The sequence below is a fragment of the Aquarana catesbeiana genome, linkage group LG05 (genome assembly GCF_042186555.1).
Source record: "Aquarana catesbeiana isolate 2022-GZ linkage group LG05, ASM4218655v1, whole genome shotgun sequence".
NCBI classification, from domain to species: Eukaryota; Metazoa; Chordata; class Amphibia; order Anura; family Ranidae; genus Aquarana; species Aquarana catesbeiana.
In genome coordinates this window covers 222,179,669-222,202,355 of record NC_133328.1, presented here as the reverse complement: position 1 = coordinate 222,202,355, position 22,687 = coordinate 222,179,669, and the positions used below count along the sequence as shown (strand labels likewise).

General features: G+C 43.2%; 1 protein-coding gene across 2 annotated transcripts in view; it reads left to right on the top strand.

Annotated features, from left to right (window-relative positions):
• ITGA9 (integrin subunit alpha 9) overlaps window positions 1-22,687 on the top strand; it is a 626,511-nt gene that overhangs the window by 495,102 nt on the left and 108,722 nt on the right. For both annotated transcript variants that reach the window (XM_073630570.1, XM_073630571.1), the window contains exon 19: window positions 3,001-3,087. In XM_073630570.1, coding sequence (XP_073486671.1) covers window positions 3,001-3,087 — 87 coding nt within the window. The remainder of the gene's footprint in view (window positions 1-3,000; window positions 3,088-22,687) is intronic.

The window sequence follows — 22,687 nt, the reverse complement described above, 5'->3', positions numbered from 1 at the left end:
ACAATTTTAAAGCAGGTTCATTAAAATGGAGAAAAGAAAACAAGCAAAAAAATGGAGATGTAGCCCTCAGCAACCAAAAAGGTTTACCTTTGCATTTAAAGGGAAAATTGGCATTATTGGCAGCAACTCCAATTCTGAGCAGATTTCATACTCTTAATACGCATTTTTTTATTTTATTTAAATTATTAGTCCTTTTATGTTAATTCCATATAATAAAGTCTTACAATTTTAAATAGAAGTAATTATATCACTAAATCATGAGGCAAACCTCATTTGTTTTGATTTGCATAAAGATTAAATCTATTGATTATTGTCTGCTTCAGTTTAAATATTAGACTGGAACGCAGATATCTACCTATTTACCTCAGAATGACAGGCAGGGGGATCTGCACATCCTGGAGTGATCAGTTTACGTCTGGTACTTACCATGATCTTTGCAAACACTTAAAGTAGTAAACAAATAGTAAATTAGCTCAACAGCTAACTCTCTTGAAATAATGGAAATGCCATGTATTCATTATTAAATAAATACATACAATTACATAAAAATGGTGGTTTATAAAAATGGATCCATTAATTTTGTTGTGTAAACCAGCACTGAGAAAATAGATGACTTCCTTTTCGAAGTTTCACATACATGTGTTTAGGCACATACATGTGATGAAAGATTAGGATCTAGCAACGGGATGTTGCTTCTTATAGCTAGGATGAATTGACTTCAGTGACGTCAAACAGACTTCTGTTCTATTTATATATTTTATTGTTTGAATAGCGTGCATGTATTGGTGACATGATATGTTATTTCCTCTACTAGCTTCTGTGATGACAATTTTATAGTGTTTTCCTGGTTGATTTAAATGCTGTTGTTTAAGTGTTTATAAAACTGTACTGTTATATATTTTGTGATCTACCACCTAAATGATCATTATGTGCTTGTGAAGCTGATGATTCTTGGTTTCCTTTATGAATCGTGCTACTTTGCATTGATCCTGTGTAAGGTGCTACTTGTCAGAGACTCCTCCCATTCTAACTCAATGGCTTGGATTGGTCACCCAACAATCCCTACATATAATTTAATATATGAGGCTCGGAGGATGTCCCAAGAAATTCAAAAACTTTGGTCCCCCTGGTTGGAATCGCATTCTACAACACCGACTGACTAATATCTTACTAATGTAGACATGTTTACTGAGGGAGATTAAGATGTCACTCACATTTTCTAGGGATGTTAAATTTCTATAATAGAATGGTATATGATGATATCCTGTATATCAGTGGTTTTCAACCCTGTCCTCAGGGCCCACTAACAGGCCAGGTTTTTTTGTATTACCTTGGGGAGATGCAGACTAGAATACTGCAATCACTGAGCAGCAAATGATATCACGTGTGATGTATTTCAGTTATCTTGCAAACCTGGCCTGTTAGTGGGCCCTGAGGACAGGGTTGATGACCACTGCTGTATATGATTGGCTGGTGCTTTACTGTATTGACACAATACTGTATATTAAGTGGATACATGTCAATTGTTGTATGTTTTTTGTTCCTGTATATGAATACGTTGTGCACTTGTTTTCTGGAAAATATATATATATATATATATATATATATATATATATATATATATATATATATATACATATAGTATCTGTTTTACCTGCCAACAGATTTGTGCAAGCAAGCAATACAGCATGAAGTAAGGCCAACACTCCATGTAAGATATATCTCTTACAACAGCAGGAACAGAGCTATGTTTTACATGAAGTGCTGGACTTTCTTTATTCTGAGTCTTGAGCGGCACCGACGATAACCATGCACCCTGGAAGTCTGGAGGTGAGACGTGCTTGTGTGGCATGGATCTATGTTTTGTTTGAAGCAGTTAATTAATTGATTAGCATATTGATTCGCTCTTTCCTCTGTTGCTCCACTGTCTCCTCTTATCAACATGATTTTTGTAAGCAGTTTTGCTTGAAAATGCCTCTCTGCAATTACAGAGCAGTTTGACCAAAGAAGTCAAAATGTTCAGGATTTGAACACTTATTGAAGTCATTTGTGATTAAAATTCTGATGTTTTTTTCAGGCCTATGGTGGACAACTACAGCACATATTTGAGGAACATGTTGCTTTTTAAAAAAAGATTGGGAGAAATGTGAACAATGGCAGGGAGGGGCCATTTTAGGCAACCTGAAGGGCAACATAGGGGAGACAAAAATTCTTCAGAAAACAGCTTTGTGGGGTCCCTAATGCTGTACATGGGTTAAGGAATCACTAAGGGTAATTTATGGGTCTCCCTAGATCAACATAGTATGTTGGGAGCACATACCTTGCTCTGTATTTTTAAAATACCTTTGAACATAACATCAGCAGCATTAAAAAAACATGTTTTAAGAAATGTTAGTCAAATTCAACGTTTTTTCTCTTGTAGTATGAGCCTCAATTGTTAGCGTAGCAAGGTATTAGCTGTGCATTGTTCGTCGCTCTAAAATCCCTTATTTCAAAATTGTCAATAGACAAAAAGGTTGTTTTCTTAGCAGCTGTAAAAAAATAAGCAAGATAAAAGCAGAAATGGACTTCATAATAGACACTTATGGTAACCAAAGATTATTGCTTCAGCTTCCTGGGTTTGTGGGTTAAAAAGTAGCACGTGGCACCCCATTTTCACGGCATAACAATGCAAAGCACAAAAAACTGTTTTGATAACAAAACCTCAGAGCATCAGCCCTTATGTATGTATAGGTATACATTTTTAATCAGTTAGACCATGATACCACATTTGAATGGCAGCTCTGACAAAGCTGAAAGTCACACAGACGGTATTGAAGGTGTCTTCCAAAAAAATGACAATACATTGCTTGATTCTAAAGCAGCTTCAGAGTACAGCAAAAACAACAGACATTTAACATCTACAAACAGCATCAAGGATGTGAAAATAATATAGTGAAAAACAATAGTCCTGCTATGTGTTCACACAGTTTTCATATTTATGCCATTTTCTCTTCTTAGGAGGAGCAGGGCATTGCATGTGAATTGCTGGATGAAGACTACCTCAAGTGCAGTGTGGGGTTTCCATTCATGAGGTCCAGGACTAAGGTAAGGCACCTCCAGCTATAGTTTGGCAAAGGATTATTGAAATTAATTATTTAGCACTGGTTATAATGTTGTTACTTTACTTCAGCTAGTCTCAGTTCAAAGCTTTTTTGAAGCTCTCAAAAATACTAATAATATGCTGTTTTATAAGAATAATCATATCAGAATATGGACATTCGGGAAAAAAAAAACAATCTGATTACAGTCTAAATCAAAATGTCAAAAATAAACACAAGGTGAGCTTGCAAAAGAAGAGCATGGCTACTTACTTAAAGTTGTTCTAAGGTCTAAATGTTTTTCACCTAATGCACTCTCTGCATTAAAGTGGAGTTCCACCCAAAAGTGGAACTTCCACTCATCAGATTCCTCCCCTCCTCCGGTGACACAGTTGGCACCTTTCAGGGGGGAGGGGGGTACAGATACCTGTATATTACAGGTATCTGTACCCACTTCCGGCATAGATAGCCGCAGAATCTGCAGTTATTTACGCCACTTCCTGCTCCCTCCCCGCTGCCTGCTGGGAAACACATGGGTCCCAGAGGCAGCAGGGACCATCCGTATTGCGCTGCGCGACTCGCGCATGCGCAGTAGGGAACCGGGAAGTGAAGCCGCACGGCTTCACTTCCTGATTCCCTTACCGAAGATGGAGGCGGCAGCACCCGAGGACGGAGAGACGGTTCGGCCTCGGGTGCTGACATCGCGGGCGCCCTGGACAGGTAAGTGTCCATGTTTTAAAAGTCAGCAGCTGCAGTATTTGTAGCTGCTGACTTTTAAAAAAAAAAAATTTCAGCGGCGCTCCGCTTTAAGGTAAAATATGCCCCACTATCTGTCCTACACCTCTCTCCCTAAACACTTACCTGGCTCCATGTCACTGCTGCAGTGCTGTCTCCATCTCCAGCACCGCTCCCCTCACTTCCTGCTTTCACAGGTGAAATTGAGGGCAGCAGAGCCATAGGTTCCAGTTGCTGTCAGTCAAATTCCTGTGCTAAGGTAAAAACAGAGACATGACTTGGATGCACACAGCCTGGCTCAGGAGTGCACATGCATGGGTGCCTCCTTAGCACCTGGCTTGCTACAGGAGGCACTCGAAAAAAGGAGGAGCAGCACCACCAGTGGAGACTTCCAGAAGAGGAGATAAGTGATGTTTTTGTGTAACATCATTTCACAGAGATGGTAAGTATAACCTCTTTTTTATAAAAAAAATAAAAAACAAAAAAAAAGATTTTAGTATCATTTTAATGCAAATAAGAGAGTGAAAGCTGAAACTTATATTTCCTTTATCTCAGTTTGTTAAAACGAAATAATTTTTTTTAATTGATAGATCAAATGTAAAATAAGCTGGGTTGCTCCCATATAGCTATTTAAAATGGAACTCTGGAAAAGCACCTTTTAAATTAAGCTTGGTAAAGAGACATTACGTGTAATATTTTTCAACTATGTTCAGATGGCAGCTTGGGATGCTAAAAATGCTAGTTTTATTCTCTTGGATATTACTGTCAGCCATAATCTTCTGTAATGGACAAGGTGAGTAAGGGGTGGGTAAAGCACGGGAGTCCACTCCTGGGCTTCAAATTCTGCAATTCTTTATTGTGGTTACATGGGAAATCCCAGTGACATCATCTCTGACATTATCATGATTTTTCTGAGGTCTAGTGACCATCTAGTAACAGAGCAGAAACAACCCTTTGTATCCACCTCTTACAGCAACAAAAAGTAAAAAAAAAAATATGTCAAATGTTTGCAATGCCTTCAAGAATTTGATAGCAAACCTGCGTGAAAGCAATTACTGTACCAAATCTGTTCCAAAATTGAAAACCTATCTTTTTCCTACAAAAAGGTATAATATACCAGAGCAAACTGCACTTGCAGATACTTATTGGCTCCGGGACTGACATGGATATGAAAAGTCTTTTGTATCATTGTATCAGTCTATAGTTCATATGCTTACAAACCTTGTTACCTCTCAATTGTGCACAGTTAGGAACAATTCTGTTCACTCAACACACTGCTTATGATGTGCCTTAGCAGTATATACCTACCCCAAGACCAGCATGACATATGAAATACCAACTGTATCATAGGAGGTGAGTTTACTGCCATTTATGTTAAAGAGGAATTCCAGGGATGGATTATTTATACATCGTTACATTGGTCCAACTTAAACCAATGTAACTATGTATATACCATACCTGGCTGATACCCTTGGAAGCTGGAAATGGCTGAAGCAGACACCGCTACTCCAGTGATCTCCAGTTGCTTCTGGTTCCTGCGCTGAGCAGCTGCCCTGCTGTATTCTGAACACAGGAGGTTGACTACTTGGCACAGATGCCATTCAGGGAATGCTTTGCTTTTTTTTTTTAATGAATTCAAAGCATTCTCTGAATGACGTCCATGCCAAGTGGTCAACCTCCTGTGTTCAAAATGCAGCAGGAAAGCAGCTCAGCACGGGACCCAGAACAAGTGGAGATCACTGGTGATAGTCAGCTTCCAGAGGCATCAGCCAGGTATAGTATATACTGTACATAGTTACATTGGTCCAGGCTGGACCAGTGTAACCATGTATAAAATATCCATACCTGAAATTCCTCTTTAAGTGCACAAGGCATATTAGTAAGGGTTGACCTTTCAAAAAATGTTTTTATTGTAGGCTGGTTTTAATTTTCCTTGAATAGCATATTTTAATATATATAATTATATAAACATTGTGGAAAGTACAATGAAAATTTTAAGCAAGTAGTGAAAAAGTTGCAAAATTAGATATTTAATCAAATTTAGGCTAAGTTCACCTTTCCAAAAAATAAAAATAAATGCACATCTTTTTACAGGAAAAAAATGTGCATTCATTTTTTTTTGTTGACAGGAACCTGCAAAGCATTGCCCCTGCGACCAGTGGATCATGGACGCAATGCCTAGAGCTCTCTGCCCATACCTCTGTACAAGCAGACCGTTCCTGAGCTATAGCAGTGTGAATGAACTATTGAGTGTATGAGTGTGCTGATCAACGCACTCAAAGTTCATTGATACTACAAGTTTGACTGCCGTGGTGGCAGACAGAACTTAGTCTTGCACAGCCACGCTGTTTTCAAAATGTGACATGGTGTGGGGGAGGGGAAGAGTTGAGCGAGGAGAGAGTGATTAATAGTAACACAGTAAAACATGTTACTAAAGGTGAACCTAGCCTTTAAATACCTAATAAACAAATTCAAATTATAGTTACCTTTCAAAGCAATGATTTCCTTTGCCATTGTTCACATAAATGAATGTTCAGCTTCTAAAATGTTACCAGTGTGTAAATCTGTAATCCAGTCCAATGTCCCCTGAGGCCCAGTTATTCCCCCAACTGAGCTGTGTGCTTCTTATATAGAATAGAGAAGGAGAGGCCGGGCCTCCACTTACATCAGGCATGTCAACACCACCTCTGGCCTTACAGTGACAATCACATGTCACTGCACTCTACATGTATCAGCAGCCAGGTTGGAGGGGTTGGAGATGGAGATAATAGCTGAGCTGCTGACTTTGACAAAAAGTCAAAATCTGCATGTATGTAAGAGCTCTATTAAATCTACTAGCCTAAGTACATGTTTTGGGAAGAAGGACCAATATGCTATTTATGATCATTTTATTTATGCTAGTTATGATAAGGGAGTAGAAAGGTGAACAGTATTTTGTGTAAAAGGTACACTAAGGCCCCTTTCACACTGGGGCGGTTTGCAGGCGTTATTGCGCTAAAAATAGCGCCTGCAAACCGCCCCTAAACAGCCTCCGCTGTTTGTTCAGTGTGAAAGCCCTAGCTAGCGACCGAATACCGCGGTAAAACAGCGCTAAAAATAGCGCTGTTTTACCGCCGACGCCCCCTACCGCCCCAGTGTGAAAGGGGCCTTATTGTCAGCTTTATAGACTATAACAGATCATGAAGGCCACTATTTTTAAATACTGCTCTTGGATGACTATGAAAAGGTATATGCTCAATTATGTGTATTTGAGCATAAATGAATACTTCAAATATCACCACTCAATAAATGTAGGAAGCCCAAACAACATCATACAAATTAATCTCATTTACAGCAATTAAGTGGTATGTATTTAAAGACATGTTTAATCCTCACTATGTATTACTGTCAGAACAACCGGGCCACATATACAGTAATGCATATGCTCTTGTTTCTATGTATTTTTACATACAAAGTGCTGAAGCAGGGGTTCAAACATGCTCAAAGCATGTTGGAGAGTTGGATTTTGAGTATCCAAGAGTTCAACACTACCCCCTGCAAACTTTTCCAACCAACTGAATTGCTCAGGTGGCTCAAGTGCTTTTGAATGAAGCAGCGTGCAGGTGGTAAGTGTTGGACCATGGAGACCCAGGCCACTGCTTCCATGTGAAAGCAGCAGTCTGACTCTTCAGTGTGTTGTTATTGCAGGATATTTTAACACTTGTTGCAGCATTATTTAAAAATTCACAGAAGCAAGATCATATTTTTTTTACTGTACCGTATATGCAGCCTCACTGCATTACAGTAATAAACAGGGTTGCTTTAATTGGGTTTTAAGTTTTAGTTAGTACCAACCAGAGATTTACAATGTGCAACATCCTGCATGTAAATAAAATTGTTTAGGAAAATGTATGACCAATGCAAATCTCATACTCCATGGTTTCTTTGTAGTTTAGATAGAGTTAATTGCACACTTTCTAATGCAGAAAAGCAGGAACACCACAAAAGTGCAATTAGGCTTCACCTATCATAAAATCATTTTATTTTAGATATGTTCTTATGGAGAAGTATTCAGCAAGCTGGGTACATTCCAACTGTTTTCCATTTGATAATATTTGATGTTTATGTGTACACATACCACTGGTATTTTGAATCCATATTATATTCTTTACACAAAAACAACTATAACTCAGTATAGCGATTCATTAACAGTGTGTTGTATTATGATTAATTTAATTAATGGCGCATGAAAACTCAAGGCCGAACCTTACATTACACAGAAAAATGAGCAATTCATCAAAACACATGGAAATCATAGTTTCTTTTATAATTTGCCTATTATGTGGGAGGAGGATAGAGCAGCTGTAGAATTCATTATTTTTTCCAGTTTCCTACGGGGTTCACAAAAAGGTCTCTGCACTGTGCTTGATGTCTTGCGTTTGTTTTCAACGTGACATTGAATGAAAGTTTACCATGAATGTTTTCAGTCATCACACAGAAAAGGATTAAAGAAAACTTACCAGTCATTTTAGACAATGTTCTTTTGCAGTTGAACAATTTTTCCCCTGTGCTAAATTTTAAAGGACATTTACCCCCCACTCCCTTACCCTCAGGGGAAACCATATAACTAAATACCTTCAGCTATGCTCCTGAGAACTTCACTGTGCAGCCCTACCCCAAACCTCTGAGCCTTTGCTCAAAAAATATCCTCTGCATCTATATTTATTTATGATTTATTCCTATGGTTGGGGCCATACTTATCTGAATGGCAGTGGTCACCATGTGCATGAACCCAGCCATAGAAATGAATGGAGTGAATGACGAATGTAGGCGCTGGAAGCAGACAGGACATTTTTTTTTGTAAAAATCTTTGGATATCTGTAAACGAACTAAAACTATTATATATTTAAATTTATTTGAACAGGGGGAATCTCGTCAGTTAGAACTGTTTAAAGATGAAAGAGCTTCTATTATAACATGAGCATAACAGCGCTCAAGTAAAGGGAATTGATGAACAACTTTTAATTTGGCAAGGGGCGTGGCAGCACATTTGTGAGCAGCGTGGTTGTCAAACATAAAAATTGCCTTTTAAAAAAAGTAACACATCAAAACCTCTTTGAACTTGGGAGAATGGAGCTGTCTGAACTTCATCTTTTAATTTACTATACAGCTTGGCCCAAACTAACATGTGAGGCTGCTGGATGTGTGGTATAAACTGTATGTAGCTAAGGCTAGATACAGCATATAGTTCAATAAAAAAGGCATATACCGCGCTAATAGTAAATAATGATAAGATATACTCCTGTGATGAAAAAGCTGCCATCCAAAAAAAACATGCAATATTCATGCAAAAACAAGTGTATACAAAAAAGAGAGCTGTGCTAATATAGCAACAATCTTAGATTAATAAGTGCATAAAAAACAAATGTACAAAATAGCAATGAATCAGTGAATAAATAATGATTGACTATGCCTATCCATACCAGTGAGAAAAAGCAATTGAAAAAAGTCCAAAAAAAAAAAAAAAAAATATATATATATATATATATATATATATATATATATATATATATATATATATATATAAGTGAAACAATGTGTGTGTAGTTCACATATAATGAATGCTGAGACCCCGCAGAGGGTTATATCTGCAGGCGATAATGACCTCACTACTGACAGGAGGTCCACCATATCTGGTAAGGGTCTCCATCATCTTTGGTGTATGTCCTAAGGAGAGGCCTATCCTTCGTTCCCTCGGTGGCGGTGGAATCAACTTGTAGCTTTCGTCTTCAGATTCTCCTTTCCCTTTCTTTTTACATTTTTGGAAGTGAACTCAGCGTTCATCATATGTGAACTACACACACATTGTTTCACTTGTATATATATTTTTCTTGCACTATATGAAGTTTTTATGTGGACTTTTTTCAATTGCTTTTTCTCACTGATATGGATAGGCATAGTCCATCATTATTTATTCACTGATTGACACAGTTCTATTTTGTACATTGGTTTTTTATGCACTTATTAATTTAAGATTGTTGCTATATTAGCGCGACTATCTTTCTTGTATACACACAGCATACAACACTATGTTTCAGGTTCGAGCCGAGACCTTCTTGTCTTATACCCAGAACACAGTAGTCTATCACAGCGGTACTCAGCCATTTAGAGAAAGCGATGCATTTTAGCAACGAATACAAAGCTTATTCTGATTGGCTGAATCAGAGGTTGTGACATCATCAGCCCACCTCTGTGACATTGGTAGAATACATCACTGACCTTAACTCTCCGCCCCCTTTTTTTCTGACAGTTTAGACAAGCGTTATAAATTCTGTGCTTTGAACAAATGTAGAGAATAGGAGACTGCAGGTAAACAGGTATAACATATGTAGGAGGATTTGTTTGATCTCTGTATATCGCCTGAGGCCAGTCACTTGAGTATATGTAAGGGTTTGCAACCACTTCAAAAATAAAGTAAAATCAAGGCATGGAAATAGATCAAACTAAAATTTAGATTCAATAGATCAACTAAAATTAAGTGCAATCAAATAAAAGTATCACAAAAGTCCAAAAGAAGATACAAATGAGCATAAGTCCTGTGTTGCCCAAAACAAATTATCTGTTATAAGCCTTGTTATAAGGGGGCAGCACCATGCACTAGCATAGTGCAGAGTTTTAGTTTGGTAAGTGGTAATGCGTTCAAAAACCATTTAAACAGATTATCTGACAGTTGAAGCCTGGTTGCCGGTCTCTCAGTGTGGCCAACACATAACGATATGGACTCCATTTGGGATGAGAGGCAAACAAACCACTTCCAATAACTCTTGGTGACTATCCTATTTACTATTACCATGGGACTGCAGCAAATGGAGCACAGAATAAAGACAAGAACTAAATAGTGGAGGTAAAATGGCCACACAACACAATTTAATAATAAATAACGCTGTTATAATCAAATAATAATAATCTAACTCATAACAGACCAGTGAAAGAACAACCCAGCCACTACGGCTTGGGTTGCCATACATCAAAACCATTTTTATATTAACTGTCCCCCTTTCTAGCAAATGAAAGGTGACCAAACCACATAATAGGCCGCGACAGGGAGGGAGGGAGGGGAGCTCACAAGCAGGAGATCTTGAGACTGGCAGAGTGGGACCCCAGGGGCTGCCTTATATAGGGGGGGGACCCCTGCTAAAAGACTCCAAAAGGTCATGTGACCTGACCTTTCAGAATGTTCCTAAAGATCAGCTGACCTACAAAGTCAGCTGACCTGAACAAGTAGGCTGACCCTATTTGACCTTTGCTGACAGGTAATCGATTAGTTGATTAAAAAAAAATCTAAATCCACCCACCTGCCTAGAGAAAAGGGGAGCCTGGAAACTGCTCAGCTGTCACAACCCCATGAGTTTGGGGGGTCTTAAAATCGACACCCCTTACTTTCATGGGACTGTAGACAGCAAATGGAGCACAGAATAAAGATAAGAACTAAATGGTGGGGGTAAAATAGCCATGGCCTTTTATTATTGGTATATATTTAAAACATAACAATTCAATAATAAATAACACTGTTATAATTAAATAATAATGATCTTACTCATAGCAGACCAGTGAAAGAACAACCCAGCCACTACGGCTCGGGTTGCCATACATCAAAACCATTTTTATATTATCTGTCCCCCACAAGCTAGGATTTGTTTACAAAACAAACCTGGCCCAACCCCCCTCCCCCCGCACCGCGGCCAGCTCCACCATGTTTTGCAGGTTATTATTGAGAGATGGGTTTGCTTTAAGAGCATATTACATAAGGGCATTAGCCAATGCATCCCATTGGGTAATAAATTTAAAACAGCGAACAAAAGTCCTGGATGGCTTAACGCCAATGTAAAAATGCATATAAAAGCAAAGGAGAAGGCCTTCAAAAAATACAAGGTTGAGGGATCATCATTAGCATTCAGACTTTATAAAGAATGCAACAAGAAATGTAACGGTGCAATAAGGACAGCTAAGAACATGAAAGACAGTAAACAGTAAAAAAGGGAGGACAGACCATATTGGCCCCATAAAGAATGAGGAAGGACATCTGTTTACAAAAGGATGGGGAGATGGCAAAGGTATTGAATTTATTCTTCTCCTCAATCTTCACGAGGGAATCAGGGGGCTTCAGTAACCAAAACTGCAGTGTTTAACCTCATGACACATCACAGGAAGCACCTCCATGGTTGACAGAGGACAAATATAAAATTAGACTTGGGAAACTTAACATTAATAAATCGCCGGGACCAGATGGCTTGCACCCGAGGGTACTTAAGGAACTCAGTCAAGTAATTGCCAGACCATTGTTCCTAATTTTTACTGACAGTCTACTGACTGGAATGGTACCAGTTGATTGGAGAAAAGCCAATGTAGCACCAATATTTAAAAAGGTCCCAAAATACATCCCTGGGAATTACAGACCAGTTAGCCTAACATCAATAGTATGTAAACTCTTGGAGGAGATGATAAGGGACTATATACAAGATTTTAGTAATGAGAACGGTATCATTAGTAGTAATCAGCATGGATTCATGAAGAATCGTTCTTGCCAAACCAATCTATTAACCTTCTATGAGGAGGTGAGTTGCCATTTAGATAAAGGAAGGCCTGTAGACGTGGTGTATCTGGATCTGAATAGGGTCCGTTGGCATGGACCATAGGGTGAGTACATGGATTGAAAACTGGCTACAAGGGGGAGTTCAGAGGGTGGTGATAAACAGGGAGTACTCGGAATGGTCAGGGGTGGGTAGTGGGGTCCCCCAGGGTTAAGCCATAGACCAATGTCTATGGCTTAACCTTAACCTCTAATGCAACCCCATTTTAAGCTGGGGTAGGCAGTTTCTGTCTAAACGACTCATCATAGGCAAACCAGGATACCCCCCAAAATTTTTGTAGGCCTCCAAAACAAGGTCTAAATGTTGGAATAAACCAACACTTTTCTCAGGATATTCTTCACAAATAATACTGCAATAAATACAATATGCCTGTAACCAGTTGTTAAAATTCCTAGCTACAGGTCTGCGTCTGTCTTCTTAGTTTTTGTAATCTTTTTTATGCACCCGAGTAAAAATTCTTTAGAAGATGGAAGAAGAGACAATATGTCAACAAAATCACTCCAAATAATTTTTTCCTTAATATTAGAAGATAGGTGATAACCCAACGGAGATAACTCACAAAGCATGGCTTTTTTTACACACATTTCTGGAACATTAGCCATGATTGGAGCTACGTCATTAATAAGAGGTAACTGGGGAACATTAACATTGGGAACTGTTAAAGCTAAAACTGCTGCGCCAGCAGGACAGCAAGTAGCCCGTGCAGAATCCATGTTATTGCTGCTAGATGGAAAAGAAGATGCATTCCAAACAGAAGCAGCAGAATTAGAAACAGGCTGGGAACAAACAGCAGTACAGGAGGTCCCCGAGTTATAAACCTCTGACTTGCGAACGACTCCTACTTATGAATGGGAGGCGGCGGCTCGGGGTGGGCGGGCACATCGGAAAACGACGTTGGAAAACATTGCAAAAACGTCGGAAAATGACGCCTCTGCCATTCTGCGCATGCGCTTCCTACTAACATTAAATTCGACTTAAGAACAAACAGGCAGTCCCTAAACCGTTCGTAACTCGGGGACTGCCTGTATTAGCTTTTAAACTGTCAACAATAGAAGTTAATGAAGCAGTCAGAGAAGACAAAAGATGAAATTGAGATGACTCATTATTACCTTGCATACCATGTGGAGCAACAGCACACAACAGGTATCTGCTGTGCCTCAGAAGGAGGAGGAGTGTTGGCAACAGTAGGGTCTTCTAATTGCTGCCTACTGTAGCTGAGAGATCCGCTGTCGGAAGCTGCCACATCCCTGAAGGGGTTAATATACACTGGAGCTGAAGTAGAAGCTGAAGCGTCCCATTGCCATGGAGACCGCTTGGCTGAACCCCCTCCCTGAGGCGTGTCAGATCTTCCTTCACTGACTGAGCTTGCTCCGCCCCTTCCAACGAACGCTCTTTCCCCTCTTGCAGAGCTGTCTTCTCTCCTAAGAGCGGAGACGCTTGATCCTCGGCTGGGCTGTGAGGGGGAGTATCGGTGACGCAGGGTTCGCCTCCTCTTGGCCGGATACCCACCCACCGCTGACCTGACTGATGCGGCTTCCTCTTCCAGTGCTTCATCCAGGGGGTCACTTCCTGTTCTGCCAGCCCGTGATTCTTCATTCCTCCATGGGACAGGCATTTCAGGTTCCTTCAGCTGGATGTCTTCTGCGACGGATGGCGCCGCATGGATGGCGGATGTGGCTGTAAAGCTGAGGGCGGCGGAGCTGCCGGTGGACGAGCTGGAGGCAGCCGGGGCTGTGGCTGAAGCGGCGATGCCTACAGTGGAGTCCCAGTGTTCTGGCGATGTAGGTAGGGAAAGGCACCTCTTCATCCAATCTTCTCCTCCTTCTTCCCCCGCACTCTCCAGCAGGCGACGGACAAGGCTCTTTATTTCCACAACAAACACTTGCTCTGGTATTATAGCCCAGGGTGCTCACAAGCAGGAGATCTTGAGACTGGCAGAGTGGGACCCCAGGAGCTGCCTTATATGGGGGGGTCCCCTTCTTGAAGAATACAAAAGGTCATGTGACCAGAGTGTTCCTAAAGATCAGCTGCCCTACAAAGTCAGCTGACCTGACCTTTCCTGACAGGTGATTAGCTAGTTCAAAAAAACCTAACTCTACCCACCTGCCTAGAGAAAAGGGGAGCCTGGAAACTGGTCAGCTGTCACAGCCCCATGAGTTTGGGGGGTCTTCAAACCGACACCCCTTACTTTCATTGCTGTCGGTCACTTTGCCAACTTCTTTGTTCAGATGCTTGCTGTATGATGGTTGCTAGGGAGGCCCATCCGGGTTGTACCCTTACATCAGCCTGCTGGGCTTACAGATTTCCTTTTTAACAAACAATTTTTAACATTTTAATATATAATATGTACAAGGAACCAACCTATGTGACTTTTATTAGCAATGTTACAATTATTATTTTTAAATTAGTGTTATTATGAACTTGTGCTTTATCTCATATTTTCTACATACCTTAGCAGAGATACTACCCTATTCACAGCTATTTATTTGATAAGGAAGCATTCTATTTCTGATATTTTTTATGTCTTGTTACTAATGGTTTGCCCTAAAAAGTCAGTACAAATCACTATTTTATTTGAAATATAGAAAAAAAGTTCTTGATGGTATCAATAAAGTGGCTGGAACAGCACAGTGGCTTTTTGGGTAGCACTTGCCTTGCAGCACTAGGATCCTTGGTTCAAATCATGGCCAGGACACTGCATGGAGTTTGCTTATCCTCTCTGTGCTTGTGCAGGTTTCCTCCTTACTCAAGAGAGAAGCTGGTAGGTTATGTGGCTCCTATCCATATTGGTCCAAGTATGTGTGTGCATGCATGTATGCACGTGAGATAAGAATAGGTTGCTGATTCATGGAGGTAGGGACTGATGTGTAGTATATAAAGTGCTGCATAAATTGCCAGCGCTATATGCATGCCTGTAAAAAGTAAAAACATAATAAGGGTAATTGTATGTTAATTGGTGATGTGTTAAGTAGGAAATAAGCCCAACAAGTTACCAGGCTGATTAAGGGGTACAACCCTGAAATGTGTCCCTAGCTGCCAGGATACAGCAAGCGGTCTGATGGTAGGGATGGATGGAGAGGCCAACAGAAAGAGTGAACAGGACTTGATGAGACATCATGAGCTGTGTGTCTGCCTCTCATTCCAGTCCAAGTCCATATTATACTGCTCGGTCTACACTGAACAAATAGCATTCAGGCTCCTAAACTTAGTTAAGTTGTTTAAATAGTTTTGTTATGTGCATTACAGCTTTTTTTTTGTGCTTACTAAACTAAAACTTTACACTCTGCTAGTGCATGTTGGTGTCCCTTTAGCACGGTTGTCAGCAGCTCTTAAACAGCTCTGGGTACTAAAACCTGGTGTTTTGCCAGTGCCTCTAACGTGAACTTTAACATGGGTAGGAGAAAACACATTGCTTCTATTGGCATAGTGTACCTCTTGAAAATGGCACAGAGTTAACACATACTTGTAACTTTGCACTGAACCCCACAGCACTGCCTGATAGCCAGGGTTTACAGTAGGCTGTACATTGCAAGGGTTTATTGTAATCACTTGGTATACCGTTAGTGTTCTGATGAGAAAAGCTGAAGGCTTTGGGAGTATCTCGCCAAAAATGAAAATCCTGTTGCAGAGGATGCCTACAATTTTTTGTAATTTTTTTTTTGAAAATCTTTTTATTGAGTATAAGACATACAAACAGAAAACAACAGTAAACCTGCTACAACATTGGGACTAGACCCATGCAGGGGCCAGTGCCAGCCGGCAACTGGGCTGTTTCCATCATTAGTGACATACAGCTGTAGCACGTCTATAAGAAAAGAACAACAAACAACCTAGTGCTGTATTGGCTCCTGCTCAATTGAAATATCTAAGGATCAGATCATTTATTCGAGACCCAAGGGACAATAGATATCAAATAAACCCATATCAGAGATTACAATACAAAAGTGTCACCCAAAGTATCAAAATCACATCCACCCATAGAGTGGTATTATGTACATGCTCAATCAGTCTGCGGTTGCCGTGGAGGCCTCCGCCAGCCATTTGGCCCACACTCTACGGTATTTTTTGGGGCATCCTCTATTTTGGTAGGTTTCCTTATAAAGTGGTAGTACTTTATTGACATGTGTTTTCCATAGCAATATTGACGGCGGGGCACGTTTTTTCCAGCAGAGAGTGATCATTTTTCTGGCATAGAAAATCAGGAGTCCTATCAGAGTCCTCTCCGCTATCTTGGGGACTAATGCTTCTACTAAGCCTAGAAGGCATATCTGCGGGGTTGGGGCTATATCTATTCCCACCACTTCTTTTATTACAGATATTACTTGTGACCAGTAGTTTTGAATTGCTGGGCAGGACCAGAAGATGTGTATAAAGTCGCCCGGATCCCCAGTACACCTCCAACACTCCGAGGACAGGGAGGTTCTCATTTTATGCATTCTATAGGGGGTAATATATGCCCGGTGTAGTATTTTGTATTGTATGAGGCGGTCACAAAGTGAGACCAGGATTTTGAAGGGGAAGTCCCACATGTCCCCCCAATCCTCGGAGTCCAGTCCCGGGATGTCTTGTGTCCATCGCTGACGGAGCTTTCACAGATCTGGATAGGAAACTCTAAGGAGATGTGCATAGAGGACCGAAGTCGGTTTCCTGGTGCATTCATATCTTGTGACCCTCTCCAGATCGAATTGCACTATTTGCGTGTCATTGGGTAATATTTGGGCTTTAAACGCATGAGACAGTTGCATATAGCGAAATAAATGCGAGGGGGGAACATTATTGTGGCACACTAGATGATTGAAGGGGTGTATTGCCGTGCCGGTGGTGAGGTCAGATATCAGTTTAATGCCACATTTGGCCCATATTTTGGGGTCTGGTAGTGAGTAAAGATGGGGTAAGATCGGGTTGTTCCATAGGGGGGCGTGTGGGGATACTGCATTCCGTGGGAACTTCGCAAGTCCCAGTCCTGCCCTCCAGGCCCTTAGAGTCGTGTGCATGGAGGTGGCAAGTCATATGGAGCCTTGGGACCTCGAAGGGGTAAATGTGTTAGGGCCTCCACAGATCGGACCACCGCAGCCTCCAGAACTGCCGCGGGGTTGGACGCGTCCGGCACTAGCCACCAAACTGCCGTGACCAGCTGAGCTGCCAGAAAATATTTCTGGCAGTCTGGAAACGCCAACCCCCCTTGCGACACTGGACGCATCAGTGTGGACAGTTTAAATCTAGGGGGGTTTGAGCCCCAGCGGAAGGAGGAGAACATTCGGTTCAATTTCGTAAAAAATGAGCAAGGTATCCATTGTGGGGAATTACGGAATAGGTATGTAAATTTAGGTATGATTTTCATTTTAATTAAGTTAATGCGGCCTAATAAGGATAGAGGAAGGTTCTCCCAGGCTTTTAGTTTAGCTTTGACTTCTTGGACCACCGGGTCTAGGTTAAGGGGGATAAAGCTGGATGCGTCTCTCGAGACGCGCACCCCCAAGTACACCATTTCGTCTACCCATTGCAGTTGGAGATCTGGCGGGGCTAGTCTTTTTGCCTCAGGGTCAATAGCTAGTAACTGGGATTTTGTCCAGTTCACCCGTAATCCTGTTATTTTGGAGAATTCCGTCAATACTTGCCGCGCCCCTCTAAGGGAGGAGTCCGCGTCGTTCAGAAAGAGTAGGAGGTCATCCACGTACAGAGCTACCCTCTCCTCCAGCCACGCTATTTTTAGTCCTTTTATGTGGCGCGAGACCCGCAGTGCCTCCGCCACCGGTTCCATAGCTATTACGAACAGTGCTGGAGAGAGAGGGCAGCCCTGCCTGGTACCCCTGGACAGTGGGAAGGGGGGAGAGATGTCACCCCCCAGTCTGATGGCCGCCCTCGGGGATTTGTATATAGTTTGCAGCCACCCAATAAAAACCAACGGAAATCCCATCCTCCGCAGAGTTTCCCAGAGAAATGGCCATTCGATCGAATCGAATGCCTTTTCGATATCGAAGGAGGCAACCGTTCTAGTGCCCACGTTATCATGTATGGCATGCAAGTTGGTGAATAGTCTGCGAAGGTTAATATCCGTTGATTTATTGGCCATGAATCCAGTCTGGTCTGTGTCTATAATGGAGGGCAGAAGTGGGTTGAGTCTAACAGTAATTAATTTAGATAAGATTTTGAAGTCAATGTTGAGAAGTGCTATGGGCCTGTATGAGGCGCACTGTTTGGGATCTTTATTGGGCTTAAGGATTAGAATAACGTGCGCATCTGCCATGGAGGGTGGGAGCGCTCCCTCCCTCAGACATTGGGTATACAGGTCTGCCAACAGGGGGGCTAGGAGGTCCGCATGAGACCGGTAGAATTCGACGGGTAGACCATCAGGGCCCGGGGCCTTCCCAGTTGCCAATGAGTTAATAATAGCATGTACTTCCTCTGCAGTGATAGGCCTGACCAGATGTGACCTCTCCTCGTCTGAGAGCCACCCCAGGGCCAGGGGGTCCAGGAGAGGTGCCAATCTCGCCAGGAGTCATATCCTGAGGGAGCGTGGTACTGTATAGTGTCTGATAGAAGGTCTGAAACTCCTTCAGGATACCCTTTTGGGATGTAATAGATTCACCTGTAGGAGAGACCAATTCGGGGATCAGAGTCATAGGGGTGTCGTGATGAGACATCATTGCTAGCAGTCTACCATTTCTATCACCCTGCTCAAAGAATCTCTGTTTGGTGTGGAATAACTCTAAACGTGTGATCTCAGTGAGATGGAGTTGGAGATCTCTTTTTGTGGACTGCAGTCTATCGAAATTGGAGATCGTGGGGTCAGACCCGTAAGTGGCTGATGCCTCTTCAATCTCCCCCTCCAACCGTGTTGTGCTTGCTTGTTGATTTACCTTCACCGCCTTAATTGCTGACATATAGTGTCCTCTAGTAAACGCCTTGAAGGCATCCCAGACTGTGGGAGGAGAGGATGACCCCGCGTTATGTTCCCAAAATTCACGTAATGTTTGTGGGGTCTGCTCTGATATCTCGTCATGGGAGATCCAGTGGGCCCCAAGGCGCCACATGGAGCCACTGCGTTTTTCTCGGGTCATCATAGTGATCTTGAGGGGGGAGTGATCAGAAAGTCCACTAGATAGATAGGTTGCCTCCACTATGTCAGTTAACATAAGTTGATTTGCGAACGCATAATCAATTCTGGAGGAGGTTTTATATGAGGTAGAAAAACATGAGTAAGCTTTAGTCTGGGGATGTAACCACCTCCACACCTCAGTAACCCCTGCCGAGTGTGTCCACCCCAGCAGGTCCCCCGTAGAGGACTGTGATGGTGTGGGCCTGTCAAGATCAGGGGAGAGGGTGTTGTTGAAGTCTCCTAGGATTAACAATTTAGCTGGACAATACGGGGTAATCCTCTCCAAAATAGTGTACAGCACTTCCGGTTTGAAAGGTGGTGGGATATAAACACCTACTATAATATACCTTTGTTGCCAGGCCGTCAATACCACAATTACAAATTTGCCATGGGGGTCTGTATGGACCGCCTCAACTTTACATGGGTAGGATGTATTTAACAGTATTGAGACCCCCCCTGGCATATGAGGAATACGTGGCATGGAAAGTTTTATGAACCCAGGGCTTTTTCAAGGCCATCAGTTTGCCACCCATCAAGTGGGTCTCCTGTAGGATCAGTACCTGCAGGTTGTGCGCCTTGACATACTGGAACATCAGTGCCCTTTTAAAGTTGGAGTTGAGGCCTCTGACATTCCAGGATATCACCAACATTGTTCCCTGATCACGTGATGTCATGATCCCAGGGGAGAATTGCTAACTTCAGGGTGAACGAGTCCCATCTGAGACCCACTTGATGTGTGTTTTTAGAGCAAGAGCCAACCGCACATAACACATAGAAACCATAGAAAACAATACAACTTCCCAAGCACTGTGTGCTTTCCTACCGGTACCTGGACCCCCCAAAAAACACTGGGGATGGGCCGGGAGCCAGTCTATACCCAAAACTGAACTCAACTTTGTAAAGCGGTAACCTGTGAACTAGGCCACACTACAGTCCTCCGCAGCACCGAACAGAAGCCTCGGAGGCGAGATTGGGGGGATGTGTATCCTGTCACGGCAAGAGGGGCCTGGTGACAATTTCTCTAGTTAGATGGAGAGCACCAGGTCTCTGGCTTCTTGTGAACCTACCCAATCATGGGGGTTCAATGTGGATCACTCGTCGAGGTACTTTTGAGGTGGCTCCGGTACTTACAGGAAGTTTTAGTAGGATGTAACGGGCAAGGACGTGGGAAATCCGTGCATCTGATATCCTCATGGGATCAGGTCGTCAATGCAAGGTGGTCAGCCAGTCGTCAGCATCTGCTGGGTTATCAAAGAACCGGATTGCTCCAGCATGTTGGACTCGCAGGCGGCTGGGGTAAAGCATGCTATATTTTATGTTCTTATCCCTGAGCCGTCTACGAACATCGTTGAAGGTTTTCCTCTTCCGCTGCAAATCGGCTGAAAAGTCGGGGAAAAGATGAACGGAGGTGTTACCATAACTGAGTGTGGGATGTTTGCGGGCTTCAGAGAGGATCTTGTCCCTGTCCCGATAATTGAGGAAGCGGACCAGAAAAGGTCGGGGGAGGTTCCCCGGGATGGCGCGGCCGGTGGGCACCCGATGGGCCCTTTCAACCACGTAGGTAGGAGGGACGTCTGTGAGGCTCAGGAGGTTTTTAAAGAACTCTTCCGCAAATTCAGCCGGGTGGTCCCCGTCCTCTTTCTTAGGTAGCCCCAGGACCCTGACATTATTGCGTCTGAGTCGGTTTTCGGCGTCATCTGATTTTGCGACAAGGGACTGTACCGTGCGCTGCAACTCAGCAATGGAGGAGGCATGCGTGGCGGTAAGATCTTCGGTGGCGGATACTCTGGTCTCAGTTTCAGTCATTCTCCCTCTTATTTTGTCAAGGTTATTCCTGATAAAATTGCACTCCTCAGCAAGATGGTCGATGCGCACAAGCAGTGAGGTCCTACTCCGCTCGATCGCAGCGAGGATCGTGGCTGTACTATCTTGCGACAGCGGGGCCGACTCCTCTGTCGCTGGAACCTCCCCGGGGCCCATCTCCATTTCAGCTAATAAGGCCCGGAGTCGTCCAATCAGTATGGGGTCTGACTGAGGCGAAGAGAGTTGTGGCTGCCGGGGCGATGAGCCGATCCCAGCGGCCCCGGAGTTCTTCTTCCCCTTTCTGGAGGGGGGGGACATCTGATGAGTCACTAAAGGGGGCCCCAACAGAGGAGCAGCTCGTGCCCAGATCAGTGACCAGGAGGCAGCCGCGGTCGGCCCAATGGAGCAGTGGGTAATGAGCCAGGGAGAGCACAGTCCAGGCAGGCAGACAGCAATTCCCTGCAGCCCCCCTCTTCACAGCAATCCCCTGAGCAGAGGCAGTCCAGTAAGGGTGGAAAGCTGGGAGTGAGATCAGGAAAGGCCCAAAGCAGGAGGGACCCAGGCAGAAGGATGGCAAAGACACCAGGCCCCTGGGCACCTACACTGGCCCACATAGGCAGTCCCCACCGGTCAGCACACCAGGCCACCACAGGGAGATGGATGGATGGTGAGGCAGGTGGGGGCAGCAAGAGCCGCACTCTTGATTTGAGGCCGGGCCGGCCGCGGCGTACTTCTGCGGGGTAGCCGCTCAGGAAACAGTGCCGCGGCCGCCGCGAGCGTTCCCAGTGGCACAGCAGGCAATCAGACCACACCAGGCAGGTGGAGGGCAGGCAGGAGGAAGGATAGAACACTGTTTTAAGGACAGATGGCAGTCTGTTACCCCAGGCTGGGATCAGCACTCTCCGGCCTGGTACAGGTCAGCAAGATGGCGGCCTCCCGGACGACCACGGCAGAATCCCCACTCAAGATCCACTCAGGGCTCAGCAGGGGAAGGAGAGTAACAGATTGGCAGGTTGGCTGGTCTGTTTTTGGCAGTTAGATGTGAGGATGGCGAAGGATTGAATTCAGGATACCCGGAGATCCTCTCAGACACGTCCGCCGCTGCTCACATCCGGACACGCCCCCGAGGATGCCTACAATTTTACCTATATCTTAGTGCAGACTTCTTGGAAAATCCGTGAGCCATCACACAAGCAGAAAATGACAATTCTGGAGGCGTTCTGTACACTAACTGTGTCACATGCATTTTTAGGACTCCCTAATTGGTTGCACATTACAATCTGACACCACACTCGCTGTAATGCAAAACTGGGAATTGCAATTCACTGGCTGCCACCTAT